The 12500-nt window shown below is 32.2% G+C and overlaps 1 protein-coding gene across 10 annotated transcripts in view; it reads left to right on the top strand.

Moving 5' to 3' along the window:
* LOC124425904 (venom dipeptidyl peptidase 4) overlaps nt 1–12500 on the top strand; it is a 276649-nt gene that overhangs the window by 36733 nt on the left and 227416 nt on the right. For 6 of the 10 annotated variants that reach the window (XM_046966947.1, XM_046966943.1, XM_046966946.1 and 3 more), the window contains one exon: nt 7326–7769. The exons of 1 other annotated variant lie outside the window; for it this stretch is intronic. In XM_046966947.1, coding sequence (XP_046822903.1) covers nt 7743–7769 — 27 coding nt within the window. In that variant the 5' untranslated portion in view covers nt 7326–7742. Of the gene's footprint in view, nt 1–6799; nt 7056–7298; nt 7770–12500 lie in introns of those variants that run through there. 3 more of the 10 variants (XM_046966948.1, XM_046966952.1, XM_046966945.1) reach the window with 3 other exon arrangements.

Here is a 12500-nt window from a genome sequence, read left to right as displayed (position 1 = left end):
TATCTCCTTTTGTTTCTCTTCAGTCGTTTGTATCTCTCTCTCTCTCTCTCTCTCACACACACACACACACACACACACACACACACACACACACACACACACACACGATCATGTGCAACATTTGACCTTATTATCTTTCATCGACAATCGAGCTTGATTCTAAGCTCAATGCAAATCTGCCCCACTTAATTCTATTCTCTCTATGTCTGTCTCAAGTGCTTCGTCTATTGTTAAGATTATACGTTGTCCTTATATAGATCGCAGTTCTGTCTAAATATATACAAAGATTACGATTCGTGGTATTATAAATAAATTATACGACAGATTTTTATTTCTGTATAATGATAATGTCATAATAATAATAATAATAATAATAATTATTATTATTATTTTTTTGTATTTCATATTATCTTTCAATATGTATTGGATAATGTATTGGACATGTTAATGATTAGAATTATTTTATTAAATTTGTCGACGTGGAATATTATCAAAGATTTTTCTTACATAATTTACGACAAGCTTTCATTTTTCTTACTTCTTTTCATTTTTATTCTTCTTCTTCTTCTTCTTCTTCTTTTTCTACTATTATCATCGTGAAATTTAATCTTATGAAATCTATTTTACGATATTTATTTGTCGATGAAAAGGAAATCAATATCGATCGGTATAGAAAAGGGGAAAAAGATTTTCTTTTTTTTTTTTCTTTTATACGTCCCAATTAACTTCTACCAATTCATGAATCGTAAGGTACGTGCTGTCTCGTATAGGTTTATCCAGAAACGGGAAAGCAAAATCGAAGAGGGAAAAAGAGAGTAGCATATAGGTAATGTCACCTGGTAATATCCAATTTTGTGAAATTTCCACAAATGAAATCCCCGGAGAACGATTTGGCATCGATTGTCATGGTAACAAAATTCTTCTGCTGAATCGGAGCGCCAGCCTTTACCATGTATTAACGTTGATTGGTGGCCGAGTAAATTTTGTCGTTACGTTCATCCGGGTATATGGAATATGTATATTGTAAATATGCGCTTGCGTCACACACATACACACATAAACACATACATACATGTACACATGTTGTCATATGAAGGTTGTTCTTGTGGGAAAGGAGTTTTGACCGTCGTCGTATCCTCACCGTTTACGATCAATGTTGAAACTGTATGTGTGTGTGTGTATGTATGTATGTATGTATGTATGTATGTATGTATGAATGTATGTACGTGTGTGTAGAGGCAAGCCGGTGCCAACTCACACATGCTCAAAAGGCTAAATGTATCGAATTCGAAAGCACGCTGCTTCTGCAATTTCTATTCGAATCATTTACATGTATCTACATACATATATAGGTACATACATACATACATATATATATATGTACACAACGTGCGTACGTAAGTACTAGCAAGCAAAGATAGAGATGGCCATACTTGCGTGCGTAATCTTACATATTGCTTTTATTATTACTGCTCGTTCTTATAAATAAAAAAGAATTATATGATTATGGGATGATAATAATAAGAATTTCCAATTTATTTTTTTCAATTATATTATTATTATTATATTTATTTATCGATTGAACACGTACTTATCAGTACTTTGATTCTCTATCGTAGTACTGTCGTCAGGCTCATTTTTGTTTTTCTTCTTCTTATATGCAAAAAATTTTACTAATTTTTGATCTCTCTCTATCTCTCTTTCTGTCTACCTCTTTCTTTCTCTCTTTCTCTCTCTGAGTGAGACCTTTCGTAATGTTTAATTTGTAATCAGGTTTTTATTTTTGTTTTTTTTTATTTTTTTTATTTTTTTTATTTTTTTTATTTTTACATTGATTAGTTTATTATTGTTTGGAATGATATAAAGTGAGTTGAAACGAGCTTCATGCGTATTCTTTATTCACAAAAATTTTTGTTTATCTTTAGATATTGCTAATTTTACTGTAGTATAGTTCAAGTTAAGTAATCGATAGCTATAGACTTGTTCATAAATATTTAACTACAAGTTCTTATCTTATCGTGAATAATAAAGATGTTAATGCGATAGGATTATAATGTTCATTAGCAGTAGTATTATTTACGAATCCAACGATTTATTAAAAATTCATTTTTTATTATTTTAACCGTTTAAATATTCTTCAAAAATTTTTTTCTCTATTCTTTTTTTGCTTTCCTTTTTTCTTTCTTCTTTTTTAAATGAGCGACTCAACTTTGAGATTTTTCCTTCTTTGAATCTATTTTACATAAATGTCGCATTGATTATCATATCCTCTTTATCTCAATAAAAGTAATATTGCAACAGGTGAATCCCAATATCCTGTTGTATCGATGGTACGACCTTTGACCCGTTGGTCACTTCGATCCATGATGGTAACGTCGAATGTCAGTCCTTTTCTTTTTTTTCTCTAATCGTCTATGTCGTTTCTAAGCAATGATATCATCCGTCCATCAATTCCCTATTTTAACTGAATAGAAAGAGAATAAAAGACAGTGAAAAAGAGAGAGAGAGAGAGAGAGAGAAGAAGTAGAACATGGGTTAGTCATCCACATCATAAATCATGTTGAACTGATCGGAACCTATACTCCCTCTCTCTCTCTCTCTCTCTCTCTCTCTCTCTCTCTCTCTCTCTCTCTCTCTCTCTCTCTCTCTCTCTCTCTCTCTCTCTCTCTCTCTCTCTCTCTCTCTCTCTCTCTCTATGACTAATCTGTTGTCGTTGTAGCAAAACATAAAAAAAAAAGAAGAAAAAAGAACATAGAGGAAAAATAGAGTCAAGCATATCGTTTCTTGAACGTATCAAGTCTGTCTTTTATTCGAAAGAGATGGAAGCTTTAACTTTTAGATTATGAGAAAAGAAAGTCGCGAATAAAATATTGCATTGTGGAAGAAAAACAAGCCGATGGTGAAAAGCATCGTGAATAAAGAACAGCGATGCTTTGCCGTTTTCTTTCATCTTTCTCTCTCTTTCTCTCTCCCTCTTTTTTCCCTCTCTCTCTTTTTCTCTCCCTTTCTCACCCTTTCTCCTCCATTCTCTCTCTTTCTCTTCCTTTTTCTCTTTGTTACTCTTTTCATTTATTTTCTCCGTTATCCCTTTATATTTCGTTTCTTGAAAATTTGTAAATTGCTTTTAGGTTTTGACAACAAAGGGGTAGGTAGATTTCGTTTGATGTAGAACAATTCTGTTAAGCCATTCCCGTTTCTATCGGAATTCGAATCATTTCAAGTATATAATAGTTACATGCGATTCTATAAAAAAATTTAATCCTTGAATTAGCGAATACCTTTTGCAATCGTGTATTAAAATAGACGAGAACTTTAAAGATTTAGAAAGGAATTTAAAAAATGGTACGGCAGGTTTCAACGATAGAAATAAATTTACGATGAACGACGAAAAAACGCGGGCTAGTCTTGGACTCGTTTCAAAGGATAAATTATTTCTTGATCGAGTAGTAAGAGACGAGAGAATGAATATGTTTTAATAATAGAAATGATACGAGGGTGGTGCTGTAGTGGGAGGAATTATGTGAAAAGATTTTCAATGCTTCTTAGTGATTTCATTGGAAACATTTTTTTTTATCGAAATCTGCAATAACGAATTGAAGAATTATTTGATCGATTAAAGACTGAACGAAGAGGATTAGGTTTTTGAAGATGGGAACTATATTGAATTTAAGATAACGAGCTGTTAACCAAGCGTTTGGTGGATATCATTAAAACATGATAATGTTGGGAAGAGATAATAAAGAGCGAGAGAGAGAGAGAGAGAGAGAGAGAGAGAGAGAAAGAAAGAAAGAAAGAAAGAAAAAAGATAATAATAGTACCACTTGTTCCCGGTTGGAAACAAAACGTAATAATGTAGACGTCATTTTTTTCTTTTTATCTTTCTTAGGTATTATCATCGTTATCGCCTTACTTATATATATATATATATATCGATGTTCTTTCTTTTGTTTTTAAAAACGTATAATTATCGTATTATTTCAATAGCTTTTTACCTCTTTTCGATCGTTCGTTTACTTCGACAAAATGGATTAAGTTGTCCATTTTATTGTATCACCGCGATTTATTTGCCAGGAAAAGAGAGAAAAAAGAAGAATAGAAAGAAGAAGAAGAAGAAGAAAAAGAAGAAGAGAATTAAAATTTCTTTCAGAATGTATGTGTGTATGTGTGTACTTATCTTACTTTTTTTTTGTACAGTACTTACGAGAGGTTTATTCTGTCCGTAGTAAGAGGTTCGCGTTTAATTACCTCGATTCGTAATTGGCAGTGCAAACAGTCGTTTGTGTCAATTCGCTTCTAAAAGTAAAATATTTGCCCGGATAGTGAACTAAAAAAAAATTTTCTTGATTAATTGGAAGGAACGATTTATTCGGCATGGGAGTTGCGCAAACGATTGTACACGTCTTTTTTGGCTTTTTTTTCTTTATTATTATTATTGTTATTATTATTACTATTATTATTATTATTATTATTATTATTATTATTATTTTTTTTTTTTTTTTTTTTTTTCTTCATGACTTCATTATCATGACTTCTTTTTATTTTTTTCTTTCATTTTTTTTTTACTTTTAGTTTCTTTAACAAAGTAACATACATATTATATATATATATATATATATACACAGATACATATCCAGCTAGGAAGTTATTTGATCAAACGTCTGATATTTGATCGAGCGAGTATAATAAAATATCAAGTTTTATGATTCTTCATCATTTAGTCTTTGTCGTTGTTTTCGCTTCTTTCATTATTTTTCGCGTGAGTTACATGAGATGCGATTAGATCGACCGAATGCTTCTTTTCATGTTTTTTTTTTTTTTTTTTTTTTTTTTTTTGAATAGGAGGTAAAGAGAAGAAAAGTAAAGGAAAGGAAAGGAAAGGAAAGAAAAAAAATCTCCCGTCACCCGCTGAGATTTCTGAACGTCCTTGTAACCCTCTTTTTATATGAAACTTCTTCTACTTTTTTTTTTCTCTCTCTCCCCTTTTTTATACCCTTCGCGGAATCATGAGTAACGAGCGTCCCTGTCGCATCGATTAATCGTATATGAGGCGGAATAAATCACCAGATCTATTTCTTTCTCTTTGTGCTATCACTAAAAGAGAAAAAGATAGATAGATAGATAGATAGATAGAGAGAGAGAGAGAGAGAGAGAGAGAGAGAGAGAGAGAGAGAGAGAGAGAGAGAGAGAGAGAAAGAGAGAGAAAGAAAGAGAGATCAGATTTGAGCGACGTGTAATTGTCATCGCGTACTTTTAGTAGAGATTTCATGTGATCAAATACAAGTTAGAGAGTAGAGTGAGATAGAGATAGACGACAGATAGATGGGATCGAAGGAGTGAGAGAGAGAGTGAGAGTGAGGATGAATGAGAGAAAGAGAAAGAAAGACAAATACCGTATAAAGAGAAAAAGAGAAAAAAAGAGGAGAGAGAGAGAGAGAGAGAGAGAGAGAGAGAAAGAGAAAGAGAGATAGACACAGAAGATTGGCGTAGAATTTTGAACGATTTATTCGTATTTCATAGCTCGGTTCGAATTAATTTTCGCCGAGAAAACTGTCGTGATGATTGTTGCCATGACATTTCTTTCGAAATGATAAATCGTTTTTAATAATGGCGAATCAGTTAAGAAAAAATACCGAACGAGAACGAATTTTTTTATCGTTCAAATGTGAAGACTTGAAATTTCATTGGAAGAATGATCATATTCGATGATACTATACATACGTATGTATGTATGCATGTATGTATGCATGGGGTGACAGGAGGAGAGATAGGAAGGATACATCTTTACTCTTCCGGTATGCTTTTCGTCGAAAGATTTTCCTTCCGACGAATTTTCGACAAGGTTTTCAAGAACGGAAGGCGGCATTTAATCCGACTTGTGAATATGCAAAGACTCTCAACCTCCTCTCCCACCCATCTATGCGCAGCCGACGTTCTAGATCCTTTGGAAAATCTTCTGATCTCGAATTATCGTATTACACTAGGGAAAGGGAAACGATGAAGGTAATTTCGAGCTAATGCGTTTGATCTCGTATAGGTATCTTTCCTTTTTTTTTATTTTTTATTTTTTCACTATATAGGTATAACAAATTATGTATATATTTACTGTGCTATGGCAAAATGACAAGGACGTAATTGAGAGACATTGTCGATAAAACGAACGATTTGCTCGTTCTATTAAATATTTCGAGTGGAAATGAAGAAAACCAATCGGTTCGTTCGATTAAAATGTCTCCCTTTTCTTTTTTTTTTCTTTTTTCTTTTTTTATCAATAAACTACTGTCACTATATATATATATATATATATATATATATATATATATATAATTTAGATATGTTTACAATATTATAAGTAATTACTTTCGATACAATTTCAAAACATTTTTAGAATATGTTTGACTTGAGATTCATCTAAATCGTTGTTATTTGTTAACAAAAAAAAAGTTTACATACGCACATAAGTTATCCGAATAGAACTTATATCTAAGAAATGTGTCATGACTTTTATAGAATTTCAAATCAATATGAAACATTACGTTTCTGTCAAAAGTTAATACCTTCTATCAAGATCGAATACATTTTCTTTTTCTTTTTTTTTTTTTCACGATGATAATTACATATACATATCTTAGTACGTAAGATACTCTTGAAGATCATTTCTAATAAAAAAAAAAAAAAAAAAAAAAAAAAAAAAAAAAAAAAAAAAAAAAAGAAAAAGAAAAAGAAAATAGGAAAAAAAATAAAAAAGAAAAGAAACGAGAAAGAAAGAGAAGTTAATGTGGGAGAAAGAATAGGGATAAGTTCGAAGAGTGTGAGGCCGTAAAGTATTTTTTATGGGTATCAAGTGTTTCATCAACACAGAGGAGAGAGAGAGACAGAGAGAGAGGGAGAGGGAGAGAGATAGGAAGAGAGAGAGATAGGAAGTGAATGAGGAGTGAGGGTAGCCGAAATACATCTTCGTCAAAGTCAGGTCAAAAGCGTGAACCAAAGAGTGACGTGCTTGCAGAGTCGCTGATATTTTTCCCTTCAGCTCTTCTCATCGCATAACGCGTTCATAGGTGCAGAAATCTTTTTTCTTTATCTTTTATTCCCTCTATCTCTCTATCTTTCTTTCCCTCTCTCTCTCTCCTCCTTTTTCCCTCTTTTTCCCTATCTTTCTTTCTCTTTCTCTCTCTCCCTCTTTCTCCCTATCTTTCTCTCTCTCTCTCTCTCTCTCTCTCTCTCTCTCTCTTTCTTTTTCTTTCTATCTAACACATATTCCGGCGCGTTGCGCACGTTCGATTTCCATTTAAAATATAAAGCGGCATCGCGTGAAAAATTAAATACAGCTTTCGCCATACCAAACCTGGGAAGAAGGGTGATTAATGGATTCGATTCGTTGAACCGGAGCAGCCCGTACGACGAAAGAGGATAGACGAATAGAAGCGGATAATGCAGAGATAGAGAGTGCGAAAGAGACGGTCCGAGATAGGAAAGAGAAAAGCGTGGAGGGAAACGTGGAAGAAGTGGAAAGTGTTCGAGTGAGACAGAGACGGAAACAGAGAGAGAGAGAGAGGTAGAGTGTGTGATAGAGAGGAAGAGAGAGAGAGAGAGAAAGAAAGAGAGAGAGTGAACGAGAAGAGTGAGCTCGAAAAGTGGTGATTGGAGGGAAGAGGAAGAGTAGGTTGGAGAGGAGTGAAGAGAGAAACCGAGGATTTTATTTCCGAAAGTGTGGAGAGCCGTGCAGAGACGGAGGACCAACGACCATGACGGAGGGCGGACTCAATGTTGGTGTAAGTCAGAAACGATTTCTTAGTTTTTCCTTCTCTTTTTTTTTTATACTTTTTTCTTTTTCTCTTTCCTTCTCTTCACTCCTATCCCCCTCTCTGTTTTTCTCTTTATTTCTCTCTCTTCCTCTCTCTCTCTCTCTTTCTCTTTTTTTCTCTCTTTATTTCTCTCTCTTTTTCTCTCTTTTTTTTCTCTTTTTTTTTCATTCTTTCTCATTCTTTCCCTTTTGTTCACACCATGTAACGAAACGTACTATATCGCCTTGGTCAGGATCCTTCGCCAGTGCGAATTTCTACCGATCGATTTCTAAGAGAAACCTTTCCTACCTTTTTCGAATCTTTTCGCGAAGAACAATTTTCGTCTCGCGGCCTCCTTTCGTATAACCCCTTTTCCTCACTATCCTTCTTCGGTCTACATTTCTTTTTTCTTCTTTTTTTTTTTAACCTCCTCCACGTTCCCATCTTTCGCACGATCTCGCATCGAGCTTACTTTACTTCTTTCTCCGTTTCCGTCTACAAACAGTTTCCCTTTACTTTTTCTTTTTTTTCTTCTTTCTTTTTTTTTTTTCTTTTTTTTCCTTTTTATCCATCCTCGCGGATGTCCCATCCAATGATTAAACGATGTTATCTCATCTTCGAATTGTTTTCTCATCGATTTTCAGTGGAGGATATCGCGGAGGATTTCTCTCGACTTAATTACATTTCCTTTATTTCTCTCTCTCTCTTTCTCTCTCTCTTTGTTTCCTTCTTTTTTCTTTTTTTTTTTTTTTTTTTTTTTTAACTTTACGACGTCTTTTACTTCTCGCATTTACAAATGTTTTCGCAAGGAAGAAAATTTGATACGTTTATGTTTTCAAATATATAGAGATTTACTCCAGATATTTAAATTTTACAGATATATTCCAGATTTTTTGAACACACACACACACACACACATTTGTTTTTTCTTTTTTTCCTCTCAAATTGCAAAAATTTTTTTTCACGATAAATTTGGATTAAAAAAATTCATTTATGATAATAACAAGTATTATTAAATTTGATTTGAAATTGTTCGTTCGTTCGTACATTCTTTCGTACATTCGTCCGTGTTTCATTCGAGAAACTCGTTTTGATTTATTCGATGACCAATCTTCGTAAGAATTATCATGGAAACGAATTTACCTATCAACGATAAATATGACTACAATTGGATAGCGTGCGGTAATCGTAAATACTGCGTAAATTCTTGGAATCGTGGCTGTCCCATTTAAACGTGGTACGCTCAAATGAGGCCGGTCCATTGGATAGTTGGGCAGCGTTAATCGTGTAATTTGCATGTACTTGGATGATGTCATTCGAGTGACGCTCGACATAATTTTAGTGGCGCACGAGCGTTAACAGTTAAAAGCTCGATTATCTGTGCTTGGTATGTTTCGGTCGATGAATACTTACATTCTTTACGATAGAATGAGTTACGTCATAATTTTTTTAATTATTCGTTCTACTTCTTATTTTTTTCCCTTCCTTCCTTCTTTCCTTCTTTCCTTCCTTCTTTCCTTTCTTCCTTCTTATCTTCTTTTCTTTTTTCTATATCAGTTAGAAAAATGCACAACAAAATATTACCGAGATTAATATTATCGAGAACGATGATGAAGAACTTTTTCGTTACACGTGAATGATCATTTAGGGTAGGAGAAGTCGTTGCATAAAGAAAAGAGAAAAAGAAAAAAGAAAAAAGAAAAAAGAAAAAAGAATGAAAGCAAGAAAGAGAGAAAGAAAGAAAAAAAAGACAAATAAATACGAAAAAAAGAGAAAAAGAAAAAGAATGAAATAGGGAAATGCATAAAAGCGTGTCGCGTTCGTGTGAGCGTGCTCGCTTGTAAAAATAGTACGGTGTCGAAAAGTGGAGGAAGAAAGACGTGAAAGAATTGATATCGAAAGTGAAAGTTGAGTGAGCAACAACAAAGTGTGTCAGTCACGTTTCGAGGTACGTTTATATGCATACGAACATACACAGATGGGTTACAATTGTAACATGTTGATAGAAGTTAGGTAAAGTCTGTGATCATAAATAGGAGAGAAATCTAATTTACTGTATTACAATTATGAAAGAATAATAATAGTAATAACATCGAGAAAATCTTATTCGCTTATTTATTTATCCTATTTTTTTATTTTAACGTATAATCATCTTTCTATTTATATTTTTTTATACGATCGAATTTTTTTCAACAATAATTAAACGAACATTCAACAATAATTGAACGAACAATTGTTGGTTATTAAGGATTCCTTTTTTATTTCATTGAAAATTTGTTAAATTATTATTATGTATAATTGTTATATGATAATGAAGATAGAAATTATATAGTTTTGATCATTTTCTTTTCTCTCTTTTCTTTTTTTTCCCCTTTTTTTTTGTTTTTTTTTTGTTTCTTTTTTTGTTTTTCTTATTTTTTTTTTCTTATTTTGCTGCATTTATCATACGTATCGTCAAAGATAATTATTTGAATAATACAGTCAAAATTATTTGATCGAATTCGTAGAGGATTCAACATTACGCGATAGAATGTTGTACTCAGTAGAGGTTGCTTTTCGTCTTCCATGAATTTATCAGAACCACTGGGTAGGTTGAATCCTCGGGCGAACTCTTCGTCCAGGAATTACGAGAGGAACGCGGACGTTGAACGTAATTCGTGGAAAGTTTCGTAACGTAGGTTTCGTCGCGTTCCGGACTGAGCTCAACGTCTTCTCTACCTTCTTCGCTCGAATATATATATATATATAATATATATAATATATAATATATATATAACATAATATATAATATATAATATATATATATATACAAAAATATATATATATATATATATATATATATATATGTATATGCAACAAAGATATAGCAAACGGGTATAATAGAGAAACATGTGCGAGTTAGCTGTACTAGAGAGCTAGTTAGTTAACTAAGAAGGGTATAGTCAAGAACGTTCGTACATATGTAAGAACTAGTTAAGTTGGCATTCAACTTATTGTTGGATCAACGTACTTACTTTGTCGATGATGCATGTGATATTTCGTGAAATTGACGATCCGAGAAATTAGTATGCTTTTGATGGCTTCTCCTTAAGATTATCGATCTCATGGCTTCTCTCTCTCTCTCTCTCTCTCTCTCTCTCTCTCTCTCTCTTTTTTCTCTGTTTGTCTTCTAAAGTTAGTTAGTAGCAAGCTAGCTAGTAGTGTTTCTCAATTCAAATTAAAGATTTTTGTTTACTTTTTCAAACGATCGATTCGATGTGATAATCGCTTAAGGAATCGTGAAAAGTAGAAATAATTTGTAATGGATATTCAAAACTTTTTTTTTTAATTTCTTGCCAATTTTCGAAATTGTTGCAATAATAGTTGTACCGTTAAAATAATATATAGTGACTACGGTCTCCCAGGTTCTTTAAAATTGTATTTATATCGTTAAAATTTGAATCGCAATATTCATTATAAACAAATGTATTATAAAACGTTGGTATATAGAGCACTACTTGATATAATAAGCAATTATACATGTTTGTTTTGTAAAAAATTATCTCTTATTTCGATGTATTTATTATCTCTTTTTTCGATGTATATGTTGATGCATGATTTAAAAGGATTTTTATTATATTTTTTACGATTTATTAAGCGCCTTTCCTTAACACGTTGAGATTCACAAAATTTATTTCTTTCGTATTGGCCGTAATATTCTTTTGAATGATTAGTATTAAAATATGTTTATTCGTTTAATATTAATTTTTTTCTTTAAAATTAAAAATATAAGAGTTATTTGCAATATGAAAGCGATTTTGAAATTATTAAATTATGAAACATATGCCTGTTTATGATTACGCGAATTTCGATTAGTTTGGTTTGTAAAATGCGTTTTAATGAATTAAAAAGAAAAAAAAAGAAAAGAAAAGAAAAGAAAAGAAAAAAAAAATAAATAAATTTGATTGATCCATTTGTTTTTAATATTTTTTTTCTTTTTTATTCCTCGTATAATTTGTATTACTTTTGTAAGCGATTATTTGAACGTTTTGAAAGGATTTGTTGCTCTTTTCACCCTACGATGCGTGAAAAGGCAATGTCCATTTAACGAAGGGTGAAGGGCGTATTATTTCATCGCGCTTTGAAAAAGCTTTTAGTTCCGGACGAGGTGTGTATCGACGATCGAGGTGGCAAACTGTATACAAGCATCACTCGTACGTTTAACGAGCAGCGAGAATGTACCGTATTTCGAAAACGTGCTTCTCAAAAATGTAACGTGACTGCGAAGACAAATTACTTGAAAGCGATAAATTTTTCGCGGGAAAAGATTTACGAGCTTTTCACAAATCTTTTTTTTTCCATATCTTTTTTTTTTTTGTCGAACGAAATTTGTCTTCGATTCAAAAGAATTTTTAACGATCGAGCTTAAAGTAAAAAAAAAAAAAAAATAAAAAAAAAATGAAAAAAGGATAAGGAAAAAAGAAGAAAAAAGAAAAAAAAGAAAATAAAGGAGAAGAAGAAAGATAAAACATTCTAACTGCTGACGAATAAATTGCAAATAATTAAAAAAATGTTTTTGCACGATTCGTACAGTCGTTTTATATGCCGTTAGATAATTATTAATTAATTAATTTAATTAAAGAGATTGGACATCGCCGACTCGAAAGATATTTCGAAGAGAATATTATTTTAATGTCGTATCGTTCATTCGTATGAATATCGAAGCGTATGAATGAAATT

Source organism: Vespa crabro, chromosome 8, assembly GCF_910589235.1.
Source record: "Vespa crabro chromosome 8, iyVesCrab1.2, whole genome shotgun sequence".
Classification (NCBI taxonomy): domain Eukaryota; kingdom Metazoa; phylum Arthropoda; class Insecta; order Hymenoptera; family Vespidae; genus Vespa; species Vespa crabro.
Note: the sequence above shows the minus strand (reverse complement) of the source record. Positions and strands in the feature narration are given on the sequence as shown.